The 22,018-nt window shown below is 48.6% G+C and overlaps 1 protein-coding gene across 4 annotated transcripts in view; it reads right to left on the reverse strand.

The window, feature by feature from the left end:
* The window catches only part of Ptpre (protein tyrosine phosphatase receptor type E), a 131,143-nt gene that overhangs the window by 94,080 nt on the left and 15,045 nt on the right, over positions 1 to 22,018 (reverse strand). Inside the window, exon 1 of one of the 4 annotated variants that reach the window (XM_027929925.2) lies at positions 8,548 to 8,704. The exons of 1 other annotated variant lie outside the window; for it this stretch is intronic. In XM_027929925.2, coding sequence (XP_027785726.1) covers positions 8,548 to 8,661 — 114 coding nt within the window. In that variant the 5' untranslated portion in view covers positions 8,662 to 8,704. Of the gene's footprint in view, positions 1 to 8,547; positions 8,708 to 22,018 lie in introns of those variants that run through there. 2 more of the 4 variants (XM_027929924.2, XM_027929926.2) reach the window with 2 other exon arrangements.

Here is a 22,018-nt window from a genome sequence, read left to right on the forward strand (position 1 = left end):
AGCCCCACTGGCTGCAATGGCTTCCTTGGCTTCATCTGAGGACCAGGAGGTGGAAGTGCTGGTGCAGAACTAGGAGCAGGCCCACCCCTGTCCTGCAGACCCCACGCCCGCCAGGGCACACTCCAGCAGCCTCACTCTGTCCACATGAAGGGTGGCTTCTCCTTACTGGGTGCTGTTCTCTGTTCAGCAGAGCAGCTATGAGGTGTCATTGTCTGTAGCTAAGCCATCAGGAACATGTGACTTTGCCTCTTTGGGCTGTGACTTTGCCTGCCTCACAGTGCTGTGAGATAACAAGAAGGGACCCTGTGGCCTGCCATGCTGCCCGCAGGGGCATTCCATCTGTGTTGGCTCCAGCAGGTGCAGGCTGGCACCTGGGGCTGCCTCTCCATGAGGCAGGCCATGAGCCTGGGGACAGACCTCTGCACTCTCTTCCTCAGCCACCAGTGCCAAGAGGGGTTGCTGTCCACTTCTACTCCTGGACCCTGGCAAAGAAGAGCCCAACCTTTACTGCATTTCTCTGTTGTTATCTAGAGCTTAAAAAATAGTGAATGTCCATTATTCAATGAAATCAAAACAATCCAGTGATACACAGAGGCAAGCGGAGAGTTTCCCCCACTGCAGAGCAGCAGCTCCTGGGGTTACCCATGCTGAGCTCCTGCCCAGTGCCACCCTCTCCCGCTCACTCAAGTCTGCCCAGGGCCCACATCAGGCCTCGAGCCCAGGGTCTTGTCTGTGCTGCTCTCTGTCCTGCAGGAGATGGAGGAAGTACAGTAAGGCCCAAATCAAGCATCCCTCATCTGAAACACCAGGGACCAGAATTTTTTTCCATATTTTCATATATTTCCATATTTCTAATAAAATATCTTGGGGATGAGACCTGAGTCTAAACATGCCATTCATTTACATTTCATGTATTCCTAATGCCCTAGCTGTCAGGTGATTTTATAGACTTCTAGTGCACCTGCATTGTGACTGGTTTGTCACACAAGGTCAGGTGTGGAATTCTCCATGTGGCATCATGTTGGTGCTCAAGAGTTTTGGGTTTGGGGGCATTTGAGATTTCGGGTTTTCATATTAGGGATGCTCAACCTGCATATGACTAGCAGGTCCAGTAACGACTAGGAAGGGACAGACAGTACCACGGAAAGAGTCGCCCAGCTGCAGAGGACACCTCCTCTCCTGCCACAGCACAGGCATTCCTGAGCCGTCCAAGATGGCGCCTGCCTTTGTCAGAAAGTCTCTACTGTGTGAGGAAGTATCAGTTCATTCCCAAGTTCAAGGCCTCCGTGGCAGCCTCCTGGGAGATGCTCCTTCCCCGACTGACCGCTGTCTTGTTGCTCTGTTGCAGAAGGAGAGGCATCTGCTAGGGGAGACGCCAGCTGCAGGCCTTTGCCACCCTCCCCTCCAGCCACGCCTCCCAGCCTCTAAAGACGCATTTTCAATTCTCCCTGCCGGGTGCCTTCCAAACAGCTCCCCAACAAGCCCAGCACTGTTCTCATCTTACCTCCGCCAGCCCCGCTCCAAAAAGGAGACGCCGTCACCAATAACGATGAAATAATCAGACTGCAGCTGGGGTATTCTGCTGAATGTCTAATCGTTCCCATTTGTCTGGGCTGAAATAAGCACTTCTATGCCCCCAGAGAAGGCCACATACATGCTGGACACGTGGGAGCTGAGCAAGACCCCTGGTCAGCCCACAGCTCTGCCCTGAGAAGCCCATCCTGGCATGGTCTGAATGCACACTGAGAGCCACGGGGAGGGGTCGGTGGGAACCCCTTGTTTCTAGATAAGAAAAAGCTTAATAGCTTTGGATGATTGGAGCTAAGTGTTCACAAACTAAAGCAAGACCCAAGCAATGGCAAATGTACGCACTTATTGAGCCAGGAGGTCAAAGATGCTGTTGGAAGATGGAGGATGGGGGTCCAGGAGCTCAGGGTCTCAGGGGACCAGGTGAAGTTGTGGGGGGACCAGAACCCAAGAGGCCAAGGAGGCAAACTGGCAGGGGAACTGACTGCTGATGGGCAAGACAGAATCCACAAGCCCCAGGCAGAGAAATCATCGAAGGACTGGAGGCCAGAGGAGCTGAGCAGGCACCTTTCAGGGAGAAGACAAGAAATCTTGGCTTCCAGCAAGCAGAGGCTCCGGTTGCTGTGCATCCTGAGTGCACGCCCTTTGCATGTTTGCAGCATGGGAACGTAGGGCAGACCTGCAGCCAGCGGCAGGAAGGCCCACCCCTCCCAAATATCCTCTCAGATGCCACCTTCTGGGCTTTCAGAGCCAAGACCAGGCAGCAGCAAGCCTGCCCCTGCTGGAGGGTCATCTCCTGTCTGAGCTGCATCGGCCATCCGTCTGTTTCCCTGACCTTCCATCTTGTTCAATCTTCTGCAGTGATCATCGGCACAGTCCTGCTTCCCCAGAGGACTCTGCTCTCCACAAGGATGGGCGCCAACTTGTACCTTCCCCTCCCCTGCAGCAGTGCAGACTCTCCATAAATCTCCCTTTGATTGATAAATAATAAATGCAAGGGCTGTCACGGGTGGCCTCCAAGCTCTGTGCCGGAAGCTTCACACATCACCTCCGTGTTCTCTCCGCGCCCGAAGGTGGTGTTGTTATTTGCATTTATGAGCGAGGGAAAGGGGAATTAGAGAGATAGCCTGCTGGCAAGTGGCCGAGGACCACAGGGCGAGGCCTCCTCCTTAGCCGTGCCCTACACCGAGCCCTACCCCGTGCCCTACTCCGCCCTGGTGGAAGCACTCAGCTCTTTGTGAAGAGTACCATTTAAGCTCAGCACCTTCCCAGCAACACACCCACCTGGGCTGCTCACTTGCTCAGCAATCATTTTCCTTGCAAATTTAGGAAGGTCACCTTCCGTCGTCAGGCTTATTTCAACAATTATTACAAAATATAAATTAAGGAAGTCTAAATGACGTGGGGATGTGTAGCTACACTTTAAAAACAAACAAACAGAATTTCTCAAGTAATCCAAGAAAAACCAGAGTGGGGCACGGGAAAGGCACGTGCTGGCAGGATTTGTTCCCCGTCCATAGGTTCAGAAGGTGGCTGCGGAGTCCGTGAGTTAATGAAGGAGCCCTTCCTTCCAGGAAGCCCACCCCTTCTGCCCACTCCCCTGGAGCCTCAACCTGCGGTTAACCTGGATTTCTGTTTAAAAACAAGAGAGAGAGAGAGAGAGAGAGAGAGAGAGAGAGAGAGAGAGAGAGAGAGAAATAGATCATTTAAAATGAGTCAGTAATTAATAACCTTCTAAAACAGAAATTACCAAATACAGATGGATCACTTGTGAATTCTACCAAATATTTAAGGAAAAATTTAAAGCAATTCTTGATCATATCTTCCAAAAGATAGAAGCAGATGGAATATTTCATAATTCATGAGGCCAGCATTTCCCTACCACCCAAACCAGACTGCGACATTACAGGAAAAGAAAACTATTGACCAATATCTCTCATAATCATTGATGCAAAATCCTCAAGACAATATTAGCAAATTGAATACACCAATGGAAGAAGAAGAAGAAGGAGGAGGAGGAGGAGGAGAATAATAATAATAACAATAATAATAATAATTATTATTATTATTACACAGCACAATCAAGTAGGATTCATCCCAGGTATAAAAGACTGGTTCAGGGGCTGGGGTTGTGGCTCAGCAGAGTGCTTGCCTAACACGTGCAAGGCCCTGGGTTCGATCCTCAGCACTATACATATAAATAAATAAAAGTATAAATAAAGGTATTATGTTCAACTACAACTAAAAAATAAATAAATAAAAAAAGACTGGTTCAAAGTTTTAAAATCAATTCATTGCATCAACAGGGTAAAGAAAAAAATCACATGGTCATATGAATGGGTACAGAAAGATCATTTGATGAAGCCCCAAACCAATTTATGACAAAAACTCTCACCAAACTGGAAAGTGGAGAACTTCCTCCAATTGCAGAACTTCCTTAAATTAACAAAGGACATTTACCAAAAAAGCTACACCTAGTACCTTCCTTAATGGTGAGGAAATAGATGATTTCCCACTAAAATCAGGATTAAGGCAAAATGTCCCTCTCACCTCTCCTTTTCAACATCATCCTTGAGGTCCTGACACCAGGAGACCAAAAAAGGAAATAAAAGGTACTGACCAGGAAGTAAGAAGTGAAACTGCTTTTGCTCACAGCAGGCCATGACATGGTTATCTATGTACAAAATCTAAAAGGATCCACAAGAAATCTTTCTAAAACAGGCAATGATTGCAAGGTGACAGGGTTCAAAGTTCATATAAAAATGTTAATCTCTTTTCTGAACACTGGCAATAAACAAGTAAAGTTTTAAACTAAAAACAGAATACTATTTATATTAGCACCACCAAAAATAAAATACCTACTTATACATCTAACAAAATATGTACAGGATCTACATAAAAACTGTAAAACTCTGATGAAAGAAATCCAGAACTAAATAAATGGAGAGATAGTTCATATTCAAGAACAGGAAAATTTAATGTTGTCAGGACATCAGTTTTTCCAATTTCATGTACAGATTCAAAGCAATTCCAATGAAAATCTTTATATTCTACAGTGTATATCAACAAAATGGCTCTGAGATTTCCATGGAGAGGGAATAGATCCAGAACAGCTCCCGCAATGTGAAGAAGAACAAAACCAGAGAGCTGGCACTCCCAGGCTGAAGACTTTCCATAAACAGACAATAGCCAAGATAGAGTGGCACTGGTGGACGAGTAGGCACCCAGACTCCTGCAACAGAATGGAGAGCCCAGAATGGACCCAATAACCATGGCCAACTATCTTTGATAAAAGAGCAAAGGCAATACAATGGCAGAAAGAGAGTCTTTCCATACTTGGTCCTGGAACAACTGGACATGCCCATGTGAAAGAAGGAAAGAAAAAAAAAATCTAGATACAGACCTTACGCCTTTTACAAGAAATCAACACAAAACAGATCACAGACCTACACGCAAAACTATAAAATCTTAGTAAATAACATAGGGGAAAAAATCTAGATGGCACGGTGAGCTAGACATTATTATCCCTACTCTGCAAAGGAGAAAATACAACAGTCTCGGGCTCTACTCAAGGTCTCACAGCCAGAGAAAGGCAGAGCCTGTCTGGCTCCAAACCCGGTGTACTCTCTACCACGTGGTGATGAGGGCGTCCAGGGAGAGGAGGCCTGGTTTCTCTAGGCAGGAGGGCGAGGCCAGAGAGATGCACTGAAGCTCCGTGTGGATCTGGGGAAAGGCAGGGTGAAATGACGTAGGTCTCGCTGGACAAATAGGGAACGTGCAAACCCATGGATGTGCACTCTTTAAAAAGGGAAACCGACCTCTAACAGAGGCACAGGGGAGAACACGCCTCCGGATATGGTGATCCCTCCTCATGTGTCCTCATGGCGAAAGGTGGCCATTCGAGGGTGGCTGAACAGAAGTAGCGTGCCCAACTCTGAACTAGATACCTCCGAGAACCCGTGTGCATTTGTATCAGTCTCTGTGCTTCCTCGACTAGTTCAAACTTAAAATAAAATTCTTCTTCTGATCCATAAGTAACCATGATCATTGTAAAAAAAAAAAAAAAAAAAACACTTTGTAAACTAATCAAGCGATGCAAATACAGCATAAAATGAAAGTAAAACTGAAGTGCCCACATTTTAGTGCTGTCCCACGGCACCAGTCCTGCTCCATGCATGTGCCATCTCATGTCAGTTACCGTCCGTGTGGCCTTTGCAAGCACACCACTCCCTACAGCCCTGGTTTCCTTTCCTCCTCTTTGTCTCCTTTCAGACTCCTGCTGCATGCAATCCGTGTGACAACCTCCAGTGTCTTTGCACACCTTTGTACCTGTGCACACACTTAGAGATGCATGAGTGTGCACGGGTGCAGGCTTTGGGGGAGATGATCGCGTGCTCATGTTTTCTCCCTCATCAATGCCTCGCAGAAATCCCAGCCTGACAGCCCCCAGGATCTGATGAATGAACTCCAGGAGCTGCATGCGACTCCGTGATGGGCAAGTGCCACCAATCTTTCACTACTGAAGGTTCCTCACATTTTTAATTTCATTTAATTTTATGCCACAATAAACATCCTTGTACACATGTCCTTACTTATTCTGAGACCCTGAAATGAGGGCATCGAGTTCTCTTTCTTGGTAGGAATTTGAGCAGCCACAGAGCAGGTCATCTGCATCAGTCAATGGTTTACACACAGACGGCCATTCTTTCCCCATGAAAGGTGGTGCGGGATTTCTCTTAGTACTTGGGCTCTGGGGCAGAATCTCAAATTAAATAAATTAGTTACATAAAAGTTACATATATTTACTATCAATCACTTGATGATTTCAATGCACTTAATGCATTTGTCCTTTAAATAAATATGGAATTATTCAGGGGAAAAATGACAGTCTCACTTAATACTTGTATATTTGTCCCAGGAACAATTTCTCAATAAGGAGCACAATGTTACCATATCCTTGGGAGAGTAGCTCAAGAGGACTGAAATCTCCTTGTAGCAGAATAAGAGAAGTATTAGAAATAAAGGTTGGGCTGAAGGTTTGCTCAGAAGGGGCAGAGTTTTGCTCAGGAGGGGCAGAGTTTTGCTCAGGAGGGGCAAAGTTTTGCTCAGGAGGGGCAGAGTTTGTGCAACTATCTGGCAGGCTGTCTGACCACAGCAGCTCCACGACATCGTTCTGAAGGTTAGCTGGAGACCTCCTAAGTGGCCTCTGCCTCCGATTGTTAGAAGCCAGCATATTTGCAGAGTGACAGTGAGAAACGAGAAGGACCCTCCTCCTCCTGTTGCAGCATGGAGGGATCTGCTGGACTCCCGTCCACATTGAGGTGGTTGAAGGGGCCCCATTCCCTTCCTGAACTCCAGGAAGGACTCTGAAGAAGGAAGCCACACCACTGCAGCCTCCTCTACCTCTGCCAGCGTCACCTCACCGACGCCTTCTCTGACCTGGTATCTGATGCTGTTTCTCCAGTCACCTCCCGGCACTCTGCTGGGTTCCTCCCAAATCTCCTCTTGGGTCTCCTCCTTCTCAAGATTCTGGGTGCAGCCCAGAGCCTGGGGCGAGCTCCCCAGAGGACACCCAGAGGCATGCTAGTCAGAGGCAGAGCATCGTGAAAAGGTGACACACAACCTTCTCCTGAACCACAACATGGGCAATTGGGAGACCCCAGCAACAGCAGTGAGGGGCCAGGGGTCAGTGATGTCGGAGGATAAGTCAGAAGGTATTTCTAGGCCCATTTGGCTCACAGCAGCAGGTGGGAAGGGAGGGGCAATGAGGCTTGGAGAAGGAAATGCACCACTGAGGAGAAAACCAAAGGGCTCCTGCCCCCCACCCTGGGAGCCCCACCCTGGGAGCCCCACCCTGGGAGCCTGGAGAGAACAGGGGTCCTCAGCCCCAGTGTCCCACTGTTGGGGGCCTCTGACTATCCTGGGGACACCTGACCTATGTCCCTGGGGATGTGTCCTAAGAGAGTCTTTGGTTCACTGCCAACCTCTTCCTGTGGAGGAGGAGCACACACTCTGTCCCCATCAGCTTCCTTGGAAGCACAGCATTCACTGTTGTGGCATTGGTCCTGAGAGAGGGGCCTCCTCAGATGAGTATCCAGAGCAGAGAGCGAGACACAGATGCCCAAGGGCAAGGAGCCCAGTGTCTGACTGGCACGTCACCTTGGCCTTTCCCCTTCTATCAGTTCACCTTGAAAGCTTCTCCATGTTGACCAGCCAGGGCCCCAGTCCCCCTGCTCTGCCCCTTCAGAGTCTGCGTAACCCCAGCTCCATGTTTACTCATCAGTCAAACAACTTCAAACACCACACACAGCGGCATTACACCCAGTTCTGGGGATGCAGGAAGGAAGGAGGAAGGGGTGGAACCTGCCTTGGGTCCAGCCTGTGACAGCCATAAGCACCCCTCTCTCTCCGTCTTCCTTTCCTATTACCTGGATGGGAGGTGTTGCCATTCCCCAGCTACCGGCTCGCCAGGGGTCTTCCTGGACGGCTCCCTCTCTTCCCATCCACTGATTCCCAGGAACTACACTTTCTAAACTCCATGGAGCCCGCCACCTTCTCCATTCCACTGGTGCTCATTTCAGGTCCATCGTGATCTCTTACTGCAACAACCCCTGAACGTGCCTTCGTTTCCAGCCTGTTCCTCCAGCAGATTATTAACCACATGAGCCAGAGGGATCTTTCAGATACACAGTTCCACTTGTTTCCCCCTGCTTAGACTCCTCAAATGGATTTCTGCAGTCTACTCAAACTCCTAAGAGGACTTCACAATCTGGTCTTTGTCTACTTTTCTAGCCTTATTGATCTTTCATCCATGGGCACATCACCCACCATCCATCCATCCATCCATCCATCCATCCATCCATCCATCCATGCCAAGATCCCTCCACCTGGCCATCCAGCCCCAACTAACTCATCCGAATGCTGAGTACCTCCCAGAGCTCCTGCCCATCAGCAGCTTCGTGACACGCTGCTTTGGTCTTCCTCTTAATTCCCAGTCCCACTTCACACCCCAGTTCTCACCTCCTGTTCTGCTGTCTGGACCTCCCTGGGCTCTCTGTGTCCTTGCAGCACTGGGCCCCAGTTTTCTGCTGCCCCACCCTGGCCTGAGCTCCAAGCTCGGCCGCTGGTTGCCATGCCTCCCTGACAGACGCAGCTCCCACTGGGGTGCGACAGCCCCATGCTTCTTCTTGACTTTCCAGCCCCTGTACCAATGGGAAATACTTCCTCCTTCTTCCCCCAGAGCCTATAGCCAGGTCAGCACACGTGTCCCACAAGTAATATACCCGCCCAACACTGCCCACTCTTGTGGGTGCATCCTGCTCTGGTGTGGCCACTGCAGCTGACCGTCCAGCTTCAGAGGCACAGGCTTCCCTACCTCTGTTGGGAGACTGGCAAATGGGAGGACTGGGAGGTCTGGAACTAAGTCAAGCAAGGGCAGACAAAACGCCCCTGGCAGGTGCTGCCCAGCTACACATGAAGGGGTCTCCAATTTCATCTGCTCCAGAGGATGGACTCAGAGGCAGCGAGGCTGCTCTGGAGGCCTCTGGCCCAGGCCAGGCAGCAGGACTTCCTGGGGCTGTGGTGGGTGGGACCTCACAGTGACTGCCCCATTGTCTCACTGTGGGAGGTGCTTCACTGGGCTTCCTCTAAACAGGACTCTGAGGCAGGCCAGGAGATCTGAGCAGCCTGCTCCCAACCACCTCCCCTGTGGGAACAGGCAGGAAAGTCCCAAGATGCATGGACACAAATGTCCAGGAATCCATGGAGCCACAGAGCACGCCCAAAGCCTCCAGGCTAGTGGGAAGGAGCTCTGAGAGAGGACCAGCCATGCCCTCCTGATTCACAGCTCACAGGGAGGAAGGGCTGGCAGTAGGCACATTTGGGGGTTTCTTACAGGTAGCTAAGGGAAACACTGAATTCTCTGACACAGTCTGGAAGTTTGGTGATGAACACAGTCTCTCCAGTAGCAGAAAGAGCACACACTGGTGAGCAGCTCTGCTCTGAACCACGTGCCTAGGAATGATCTCCTTAAATGCCCTCTCTGGAGTTGGAAGAGCCTGATTGTTTCCATTAGACAGGATGTGCCGCTGCCTGGTGGTTAGGAAGAGGATACGATCATGGAAAAACAGTCGAGGTCTAGGCCACAGCGTCACTCAGGTAGCCCCGCCCCCGCAACGCAGACTGCTTCTGAGAAGAGGGAAGGAAGCGCTGCACGTGCCCAGCACAGAGGAGGCTGGATGTTGCGCCAGGGGAGCTGTGCCCATGACAGCCCGGCCCCCAGACCAGGGGTGCAGCTTCCAGTTCCTGCTCAGGTGGGATCCTCTAAAGCTGTGGTGACAGTCCCATCACATAAAATGTACCATTCTCTCCCTTTGGAATGTGCAGTTTGGTGGCAGCAAGGGCACCCAGGTCACTTCGCAGCTATCACCACCCTCCAGCTCTGGCTCCTTCTCGCCTCTCACCCGAGCCTCCATCCCCAGGCAACCCAAACGGCCCTTCCCCCCGCCTCCACCCTGCCTCATGGGGCCTTGCAGGGGTGGGTCACACCGCCCTTGCATGCCTGGCTCATTTCCCTCTGCATGATGCCTTCCAGGGCGGTCCTTGTTGGAGCATGTGATAGGATTTCCTGCTTTTTCATGACTGCCTCGTATTCACTGTCTGTCTCATCCAGCAGGTTGGTCTGTCGCTCCTCTGTAGATGGACATAATTTTGGTTTTGACTCTAAAGGCAAAGGATCAACCTGCATGCTCCCAGATGCATAGGTTTGTAGTTAATTTTCTTTTAAACCAAGGATGTCATCTAATTTTAAGAAAAACTTGTTTTTAAAAGAATTCATTTTAGACAGGCATCAGCACGGCATCTGAAGTCCTGACCTCCTCATTTCCTCAATATTTATCTCCCCTGATGATTTGCACGGGCTCCATCTGCTAGCAGATGGGACATGATTCCTTGATTCCGTTTGCTTAAAATATCTTCCTGGACTCCCGGCTGTCTTTGCACTTCTCCTGCTCTTCCCTTCTGACACGTGACCTGCTTTGGGGCAGGCGAGGGCACGCAAAACACCCTTGGGTGGACTGTGGGAGCCTTGGCCTGCATTTCAAGAGATGCTCACCTATTTATTCCCAGTGAGATGTTCATGCAGATAAGCATCAACGTTTTCCTGTTTTCTTTGCCTTTTCCCCACTGGTGACAGCTGGCCTGTGCTAATGAGATTGGGATGTGTCCCCATTCTTGCCTGTGGCTCTGCACTTGGCCCAGAGGAGGGCTAGACAGCCCAGCCCTTACCTGCTCCCCACGCTGCATGAGGGGAGCAAGAAGCATCAAGGAAAATCCAAATTCAGAGCAGCGTTCTTAGAAAGATAGGTGAGTAGGGTGGCTGGCCAGGAGGGTCAGGACAGTGGCCAAGGTCCTGGGCACCGCAGGCAGCTTGTCTCCACTCCCCACGCTGCTTCCCGTGCCTCCCCCTCCCCTCTCCGCTGCTGTCCTGGCCCCTCTCTGCTGTCTCCACCTGCCTGAGCTGCTTCTTTCTGCCCCTCTGTGTCCACCTGTCCCTACCTGCTCTCCTTTCAGGTTCCATCCAGGCTCAATTTAAGGGTCTCTGGCCTTGAAGCCCTTCTCACATCCTTGATGTGGAATTCCTGGCCACATGGAATTCCTCATCTCCTGGGGCCACTCTGAGTTTTCATTCATCAAAGCTACTTCCCCGGCAGGGCTAGAATCCCCAAGAGGGAAGGGACGTATTCTAGCCAGACCCCTGAACAGGGGTGGAGGGATCTTTACTTGACTGAGGCGGGAAGATGCCTGTGTGATAGCTGCTGACGACAGCAAGGGCCTCTGGCGGGTGCACTCAGGAACAGCGGATTCCAGAGTGACAGTCCTGTTGGAAAAGCCCCACACTGGGTTCCCCTCCCCAGGCTGGAGCTGACAGGCTCTGGATGTCTGCTGTGGAAGAACAGGAAGCATTTAAAATGAAGAACGACAAAAAAATAAAGGATCCTAAGATGAATTCTTTAATTGATGGCATGATTCCCTTTTATTAGGAAAAAGTTCCAAAGCCATATTTTACTGAGAAAGCTATAACATGAAACACAAAAGAATGGTTTCACTTGCTGGAACATCTGGAAAAGCACTTCACTGGAATGTTATGCTATTTAAATATAATGAATGATGGGGATTAGCTCATAGCCTTTGTTCAGAGAGGCATTCATAAAACTTTGCTCAAAGGAAGAGAAATTTCTCTGTAGCAGCCAACAATCCAGGGTTCCTCGAGTTCTTCAGGGAAGATCTGATCACACAACATTCTACTCCACACCAATATGAGCACCCTGCAATTCCCAGGGTCCAGACGGGGTTGAGGGGAGAGATGGGGTCTCCTAGCCTTCCCTGAAGATGAATAGACCAGCTTCTATTTTATCAACTCCAGTTACAATAGCACTGATACTAAATCAATTTACATAATTTTTCATAATTTGTAGCAAAAAAACCCCAGTAACATCCATATGTTATACCTTCAGCAAGCTATAAAAAAGCAATATTAATTCTAAAAATATTTTGCACTGAAGAAAATATGAACTTATTTTTTTGAATGTCTCTCTACCGGCATAGAGAGTCATGGCCTATCTATGCTCCAGGATCCAGAACTAAAAGTATTTTAGCTAAATGACCCTTCTTCCCAGCTCCCCTGCTGGGGGGCTGCTCTGTTGGCCCCTCACAACCACTCTCTCATTCAGTGATCTTTCTAGAGTCTCAGTTCCCTTCATGGAGGAGACAGAGGCAGGGTTCCCAGCACAGAAGCAGCTTCCCGCGTGGCCAGCCATGGCAGACCCTCAAAGCATCTAGGTCTTCTGACCTCTAAAAGCAGTGAGAGACCCAACCAGGCTGCCACTCCAGAAAAGAGGGGGGTGACAACGTTTCCTTTTTACTTCTAAAAATGTGAAAAGTAGTTATCTACTTGAATACTATTCTTATATTTGGTTTTTGGAATTTTTTTTTTTTTTTTTTGGTACCAGGGGTTGAACCCAGGGGTGCTTTACCACTGAGCTCCATCCCAACCCTTTTTATTTATATTTATTCAGTCATTTTTTGAGGCAGGATCTTGCTAAGTTGCTTAGGGTCTTGCCAAGTTGCTAAGGCTAGCCAACTTGTGATCCTCCTGCCTCGGCCTCCTGGCTTGCTTGGATTACAGCCACTGTGCCCAGCTCTGATATCTTTATTAATGTGTCTGAATCAGAGATCATGGAGTTCACACACACACACACCTTACGAGTAGCTTATTTAAGAAACAAAGCTTAAGCAAGGAAGACTTTTTCTTCCTCTACCGAGATAGGAATTCTTCATGGGCCGAAATCGGCCCTGGGGCCTCTGTTTTCTCATCTGCCCATTGCCCTCCCTGGCCTGGGCATGGCCAGGACCTCCTCTCATCTTACAGAACCCATTCTCATTCTCCATTCCACTCATGGCCTAGCCGGGGAGAGCGTGCAGTTGCCAATCACCTAATTTCCCACACTTCCAATACAAGTGAGATGTGCAGGGGCTGGGGAGGAATTCCAATCAGATGATTCAGGAGCAGATGCCTTTCTTTCTCTTCTGGGAGGGGTGGGGGTTTTTCAGAAGGCCTTCCCACGTGACCAAGTACAAGTTAAGTCACACACTTGACTCTGATCCTTTCCTGGGAATGATGCGGCCAGGACCCTACAGGTGCACCTTCCTTCTGCCCCCGGCTCCCCGCCCAGGCACTTTCAGAGCTGCCTATGGAGCAAGGACAGATCGGCGGGTGTGAGCCTCAGCTCCCAGTACCCACGGTGATGGGCAGCCCAGGCCAAGAACATGAATTATGTCTTTTAAAGAACACCACCAATAATCACCGGGTCATCATCCAACCAAACTGGAATTAGAGGCCCTCAGCTCATTACCAGCAAGAACAGCCAGTAGACTCATCCCTCCAAACCTTCCGTGGGCCAGGACACGTGGTACAGGGCCACGGTGGACACAGGGCCAGGGTTTCAGAGCCAGCTCTTCAGGAGGCTTGCTAGCATTGGAACAACTATGGACACCACTCAGCCCCCTGTCCTTCTGTAAAGTGGGGCTAGACCTCTCTGTGAGTTCCTGCAAGGGTGACGTCAGGAGGTGACAGAAGTCCTCACAGATACTAGAACAATTCTCAACCAGGAGAGTCCAGGATGCCGTCCCCCACCCACTTCCAAAGACCTCTGAGCAGTAGGTTGTTACTGCCAGAGAGAAGGTATTGAGGCCCTGGGGACTCGGTCAGAAAGGAAGGTGAGGGCTCCTGATCCAGGCAAGCCAGACATCTACACTGCCAACTGTTCACTAGCTACCACAGACACCTGTAAACAGCTCAAATCATGTCAAGTTTCAAACTGCTTCTATGTTTCAAACAACCTCCAAATCTACGCCCATTTAGATGGTTTTGTCAAGGGCTTGAGATTGCCTCTGCCATGCCATGGGGAGGGAGCTTCACAGCTTGTGTTTTTGTGGTTTTTCAAAGTATAGACAGAGCCAGGCATGGTGGTGCATGCCTGTAATCCCAGTAACTCCAGAGATGAGATAGGAGGGTCGCATGTTCAAGGCCAGCCTCAGCAACTTAATGAGACCCTAAGCTATTTAGTGAGACCATGCCTCCAAATAAATAAATAGATAGGCTGGAGATGTAACTCAGGGGCAAAGTGCCCCGGATCAATCCCCAATACCAAAATAAATAAATAAAGTACAGGTAGAAACTAATACGTCACCATGCAAAAGGTAACATTGCCCCCTGGGTGTCTTACAAGTAGGGGGTTAATTTTTAGATTGAAGGAAGAAATAGAGTTAACTGAGTATGAGGAGGAGCCAAGGACTGGGCTGCAGCCAGGGAAGCTGCAGAGGTGAGCACCCCTGAAGGGGCCAGTCTGATTCAGGCCTCATGCCTGTACACAGAGGACGGAGGTGCCTGGGGGCAGAGGGGAGTTTTCATGCTGGACACTTGGAATCTGCATCTGCCAGCCTCACAGTCTCAGTCCGTCCACCCAAGAGCCTCTGCCTCAGCGAGCACCCTGGGTGTGGTCTCTGTGAATGTCTGGGCTTATAGCAGACCTTGTGCCTGGGCCTGGAGAGAGACTGGTGCCCCCAGGGAGGGATCCTTCAGGACCTGGTGCCTCCATCATAACCCTGTGAGAATCTCCAAGCTCTGCAGCCCAGGTCAGCGAAGGCGCCCAGGGTGGAGGCGGTTTCTGCCATTGAGATGGGGGTTTGCCCTGGGGCAGCACTGGGAGTACAAGCAGAATCCAGATGCCGGCTTGGGATGCAGGACAGAATGGTCCCCTGCATGGGGATACAGAGAGCATCTACCGCCAGTCACCGTCCCTGTGCCAGCCTCTCCATGGAAACGGGAGGAGAGAAGGGCAGATGCAGATGGGAGCACCGGCTGACTAGGGGGTTTGCAAATGCCACAGGGATATGTGAGCCAGAGGCAGTGAGGGAGAGAAGATGGAGATGGGATGCTCACAGGGACCCCAGATGCCAGCAGCCCTCTCCTGGCAGGGCTGGAGAAGAAAGCCTCCCAGCAGGCCCTGCACCCAGGACTGGAGCCCCTGAAGTCCCCTGACACATGAGGGTCTCTTTCTGGACAGGCCACCACCAAGGCTGGAAGGATTACTCACCCCTTTCAGCAAGTTCCCACCCAGCCCTGTGATGATACAGAGTAGGAAAGGTGCTGTCCCTGCTCTTTTGCTCTCAGGTATCTGAACCCTCAGCAGAGCACTGGTCCAGAGGGATGGGGACATAGTTCTCTTCCTTCCCTGTGCAAAGAAACTAAGACGGAGGGTGGGAGGCCCGGCTTCCTGTCACTCCAGATTCTGCCTTTCCATCTCCAGTCAGCACCTGTGTTTCCTCAGCCAGACTCAAGAGTCCCATCGTCCCAAAGCCAGGCCTGTCCTCGGGGAAGCAGCAGGCTTTCAGAGGACTCAAGCCATCTCCAGGTTTTCTAAGAAGAAACCTGGGTGTCCTACTTGGAGAGGTAGCCAAATAGGACTTGAGGACAGCATCTTATTTCTCAAAGGATACATTTCAAAGGCATACCCCAAAAAGCAGGGAGTGGGGCTCGCTCTCCAAAGCAAACAAATATTCTACACATTGGAGGACAAGAATACCATCCTAACGCAACTAAATCCACACTGGGCTCTCAGCCTGGAAGCCATAGGAAGCTAAGAGCTCATCTGCAGAAGTGGCGGGCGCTTGGCCCTGGGTGAACGGGTTCAAAATGCCAAGAGAAGGAGGAGGTGGAGCTGCATCTTTTCTGCGAGTGTTTCCGAGACTGTCCTCTGCAAAAAGCCTTCACTTCAGAAACCTCATCTACCCTCACGATCCTATAAGTTTTCAAAACAACTGTGAAAAAGAAAGCTGAGTACAAGTGTGCCTGTGTGTGCATATGCGTGTGTGTTTAATTAGCAGGTGTCTAGCATTTCAAAGGTTACGAAGCATTTTCTTAGACATAACTTACGTTCTAGAGTCGAGATTCATTTCCACGATGGGAGCACTGAGGCTTAAGAAACCACTAGACTTGCCCAAATGGCCCATCTGGAGTTGGGGGGCTGGAGAGAGTTGTAGTTCAGACCCTCTAGCCCCAAATGTGAAGCCCTCCTGCTCAGCAAATGAGGGGACTCATCTGTCCCAGCTAAGAGAGGTCAGCCCTGAGCAAGGTGTGGAGGAAACAATGAGATGTGTTTAGAATGATTTTCCCTAGCAGATGCCAGGGAACTTTGGACATGTTCTTGATAGTGTAATCAGGGAAGGTTTAATATTAAATTGTCATTCTGTTTGCAAGGAAAGATCCAGGAAGCTTAAAATGTGCCATACCCAGGAGCACATTTTCGTAGTACATCAGCATTCTCCCAGAGTTTAATTTGGCCCATGGTGTAAACAGTATCTCACTTCCATCCAGAATGCGTGGCAAGCTGCAAAGTTTTCAGGAAGGAGAAAATCATTTTAATTTATGTAAAGAGTATTCCTAAAGACATGCATAACGCACTGCACAAGGTTTAAACACCAAATGGGTAAACATCACAGAATTACCCCAGCACGTATTGTCTCCGAAATGGAAACAGATCATTTTGCTGCAAACAGTCACTCAGGAGAACCTTGAATTTTGTCGTGTTGTATTTATGTGTGTGTGAGAGGCAGAAGGCAGAATTCTAAAATGTCCCCTGAGATTTCCACCCCTTGACTTCCCCCTGCCAAACACTAATCTAGGTACTGCTAGGAAGAGACTTCGCAGAGGGAGCTAAGTTTGCTAACAAGAGGACCAGGCAGTAGGGAGAGTGTCCTGGTGGCCTGGGTGGACAGACAGTGCAGTCACATAGCAGACGGTCCAGAGAGGGGAGCAGAAGTGGGTCAGAAGAGTGAGGAGTGGGAGAAGAACTCTTCCCACCTGGTGACTGTGAAGCCAGCACAGAAAAAGGGACCTCAGCGCAACAGCCACATGGAACTGAGCCTCAGGAACATGTGACACAGCTCCTTCTTCCTGTGAAACTCTGGGCAGAGAACCAGGCAGCCACCCTGTGCCTGGGTTTCCAACATGCAGGGGCTGTGGGATAAGAAATGGGCACTTTCCACCAGGCACAGCCGCGCAGCTACTTAGGAGACTGAAGCAAGAGGACTGAAGGTTTGAGGCCAGCCTAGGAAACAGCAAGACCCTGCCTCAAAAAATTTAAAAAAATAGAGGAAAATTAATAAAAGAAATGAGCACCATCATAAGCCACTGAGTATATGGTGATTTGTCACAGCAGCAATGGGAGTCTGATGGGCGCATGGGAGGGGGGCTGAGCTCATACCTGTGCAAACAGGTATGCAAAGGGGCCTTCTCCACCCTCGGTGTCTACTGCCTGTGTGAAGGGAGCAGAAGTGATGCCAAAGGCCTGCACGAGAAGAGAGGGCCTTGGACTTGTCCTGCTGTGTCTTTACGACCGCTCTTGCCCCTTTGCCTGTGACACCTCATTTTCCCAGAGGTACTGTACACGCTTGAAGGGTAAAAAAATCTTTCTTTGTTTATCTTATACTTCAAACTGTAAGCAATTAACATATATTTGCATAGATTTGCCTGCACTTTGCCAAATATAAAATTTAGCACATCAGTTTATCACGAAAGCTCACTCCAAAAGAACAATTTGCTTGACACATTAAGTTTCAATACTAGATTGCAGTTAATTTTCTTTTTCAACTTCTTTTTCTTTTTGATGGGGAGAGAGAGAGAATCATAAATAGGGTTTTCCTTGAGCTAAAATAAAAACAACGCAGTACAATTTTCCATGCCTTATGTTCCTTAATAGAAGAACTGCAAAATAAAATTAATATGTTGGTTATAAATAAGCTTTATGTCCTAAAGATGCTAACCATTGAAGACCGTGTTGAAATTTGACTCATAAATTCAGATATGACTAAGTCAAAACTTGGCTGCCTACTTAAAAGGGTCCATAAGAGACTTTTAAAAAACATCTCAAACAGATAAAAAGCATTTTTGATAGGAGATGAGTTCCCACAGGAAGATGTGATGAATAAACAGAGATCAAGGCAGAAAAATATGTCAAGCCCACGGTGGTGTGGAAATAACCGTAAACAACCATGGAACACCCTCACACTTTTGTCCTGCATTAAGAAAAGACTCCGCATTCAAAAGGTGGAATGGGATCACTTTCCTGGAATGTGTTAGTTCACATTTTTCACACAAAAATGGAAGGATTCCTTTGCTGGGGTGGAGAATCAAAGAGGGCTGGGAATCTCATGGATCAAAGCAGAAGAAGAGCACTGGGGCTCCCTGCAAAGGAGGGCCGGAGCCATCCCCCCCAGGCTGAAGTCTTGAGATCCCTCTCACGTAGCAGGACAGGACGTCGGGGGATGGGGTGGTGCTGGTATTCCACCAGGCCACGGAGGAGGCAGCACATGGCAGTGCTTGAGCAAGGCAGATGTGCCATGACAAAATGCAAAACTGGGGACACACGTGTCCCTTTTCACGGTCCTTAGTGTCAGGATAATTCTTTTAATTGCAAAAAGTTAAACACACAGGATTAACAGCTCAATTATAAAACAGGCATAAGTTTTGAATAGATACTGTTAAAAGAGAAAATCGGTTGGCAAATAGACCTAGCAGTCATGAGGGAAATGCAAATAAAAACTGCAATGAAACTCACCTACAGAGAAGCAAAAAAAAAAGGAAAAAAGTAACTGACAATAGTGAGTGTCTGCAAAGTGGCTGAGGAAGACAGCCGGCAAGAAGACCTAGCCCTGCCCACGTTGTTAGGTGCCCCCAGGCAGAAACAGCCCCCAGGACTCCCAGCTGGAGAATGGGTGCCCCAATGGTGGCCCACGCGTACACCAAACTGCTGCTTGGCAACATCAGTATGAACATATTGTCACTCACCACAAGAACGACTCTAACCCTTGGTGCCAGAAGCCAGAGCCCAAGACTGCTTGCCGTGCGCTTCCGTGCACAGGACACCACTAGAAAGGCAAAATGGTGAGCACTAGACTAATGGGTGGTGGCAGGGCAGGGGCAGGTCACAGGGTCTGAGGTCAGGATGCCCGTCAAGAGGACGCTTATTTAAATGATAAAATGATGTGTCGTCATTGTGGCAAACCCACGGAGCTGCATGTATTAAGCAGAGTGAATTTTACAGTGGGCAAATTTTAAAATGAATTTTTTAAAAAAGACAGAAAATTTCAAGGCACATTGCAATCCATTGAATTACAAAAGAAACCAATTATGTGGAGATAAACATGCAGGATTTCCCTTCTGAACTCGGGGACCCTCTGAATTCTCTCCAAGCCTTCAGAAGGCCCTGAGCAATGCAGAACTAGGTTGTCCAGAGCTTGACACACTCCAGGCCTGATGGAGAGGGTCTCTGGTCCACAGGACTCTCTTCCGCCTTCTCAGGACACCTGCTGCAGGCTGCAGCTCCTGCGGACCCACCCGTGACTGGCAAGTCTTCCCAGGAGCCCTTTGAAAACATCACACTAGGTCAGCAGATCCTTGAGGGCAGAGAACAGGGTTTACAGATCTTTGTGTCCTCAGTCCCAGACCCACGTAGACACCTAAATAATTTTTTTTAAAAGAGAAATATCTATCTTCTCTGATCTCTTAAAAAATTATATATTTGCCACACAACTCATACATCTAAGTTATGCTTTCTTGCATTAATATTAAGGATTTATGTAATAATGTAGATGTATAAAGGGATTTACAAGTTTATTATTTACACAGCAAACATCATGGAAGAAATTAACCTGAAAAATTACCGTTGACAGAACCAAATTACCTAAGCAACCATGAATGCAAAGTACTTCCTAATTTTATTTTACAATGCATATTAAATTTCTTCCCCCCAAATGTAATAGCTTAGAGTTGTAGTTTGAAATGTACACCGTCCAAGAACTAATTTTGCTTTTAGATTGAGTAGCACAAGTGTAATTTAAAAGTGACTAGAATCAGCGAGCAGTGTCGTTGGGCTTACTATTAATGAGGTTTTGACAATTGCAAACAAATTGAACACATAAATCTATTCACAACAATCTCTGCATTTAATAGACATGTCACTTTACATAGCTCTACAGCTAATCTTTGTTTTCCAGGGTGAAAGTTGATTTACCACGGCCTTAACTTCTGAGCATCTCCTCCATGCTTTGTTCCGCCATAACATTTGGGCCGAGAGAGAGATAATATAAGCTGAATGCTGGTTGCTTAATGTGACTCCATCAGTGCAGCCCTAACCTACCAAACACTGTGCTTTCCAACATGTAATCTGAGGGTAGAGGAAACTCCAGGTACACACCTCTAAGTTCAGACCCGGAGGCACCCTTACCTAAGCCAGCACAGCAAAGCTGCCACCCAGACAGAAGAAACCGTTCTCGGTGGGCAGAGAAAAACTACTAACGATGTGAAAAAGAGAAAATGGGTCTTAGAACTGGAATCTCTCCAAAAGAAGGAGGGATCCGTGCAAACCAACGATGACGTGCACATCTAGAGACAGTGGAGGAGTCGCTTTATCTGTGTTCAGTTTTCTACTATTTCCTTCCTGCTCAGAAATCCCAAGCAGAAACAAACACAGGCCTAGCAACAGCAAACAAGATTCACGGAGAGAGGGAGCAGGTCCAGAAGCAAGAGCCGGGAAGATGGCGAGATAAACCAAGCAGGGCCATCAGAGGAGGGCTCCCTGATCACGAAAGGAATCTCAAGGTTTGTTCAGATGCTATGTGAGATTAAGCTGAGAAATAAGGGAAAACAGCCAACCTGGATGTTGGAGGTTTGAGAATCACTGGAATTAAACTTCTTTGAAGTTTTGTGTAACCAGAAGTCCAGAGGCTATCACAAATACAATTTATGAATCTTGGTGGGGAAAAAAAAGGCAAATAGGGATGAGTTTATCTAGAAAAATCAATATTCTCCCCGGAAGGCTTGAAGAGTGGATCCATTTTTTTTTTTTTTTTTAGCCAGAAATGATGGTGCTTTCTTTCTTTGTTTTCTCAGTATAAAATACAGAGACCATTTAAAGGGGATGAATTCATAAGGCTTTTAATTATCACGTACTATAGAACACAGTCCATGAAAATGCACAGCAGGAATTACCATTCTCTCTCTCTTTTTTCTTTTTTTGTACTAGGGATTGAACCCAGGAGCACTTAACCACTGAGCCACATGCCCAGCCCTTTATTTTTTATTTTGAGACAGAGTTTTGCTAAGTTGCTTAGGGCCTTGCTAAGTTGCTGATCCTCCTGTCTCAACCCCCCAGTCTCTAGGATTACAGGTGTGCACCACCACACCTGGCTCACTATTCTCTCTTAAAAGTACAATCAATTCAGGATTCAAGAATGTGATTCATTTCATGCTTCACTCTGAAACCAGAATCATCTGTGTGTTCTGATACAAATGACCAAAACGATCCACTCAAAAATATCATTTTTTGTGCTTTCCTCGGCCACATATTTTATTGGGAGATATAACTATTTCTGACTCACGAGCTGGAACTTGGATAAGTTGGCACAAAATGCGCTGCCCGGGAGCTCAGGAACCGCCCAGGAGCTCCCTCCCACCACAGCTCAGACTGCAGGTCTCTAAGACGCCCTGGGTGGAGAGCGTCTACCACCAGCCTCACCTCCCGGGTGGGCCACTCTTCAGTTACACAGCTCTGGACAACTTGTTGGCGTCTCTGAGCATCAGTTTTGCTAATCATAAAATGGGTTGACACCTCACACCCATTAAACTTAAGAAACTCGACCATGCCAGGTGATTCCCCTCCCCTCCTGGGCCCTCTCAGGGGAGATACCTTGCCATGATGAGCGTAAGTCTTAGCGTTTTTGTGAAGCAAGGTGTTTTGAACAATTCAGTCCCTAGAGACACAAGTCAGTATTTCATCTAACACCAGCCTGTGGCACCCCTGTGTCACAGGGCTGGAGGGAGAAGTTGTGGCAGAATACGCCACAATGTGCCACCTCCCTAGAGGGGCTTGAG

This window comes from Marmota flaviventris, chromosome 4 (assembly GCF_047511675.1).
Source record: "Marmota flaviventris isolate mMarFla1 chromosome 4, mMarFla1.hap1, whole genome shotgun sequence".
In the NCBI taxonomy this organism is placed as follows: Eukaryota; Metazoa; Chordata; class Mammalia; order Rodentia; family Sciuridae; genus Marmota; species Marmota flaviventris.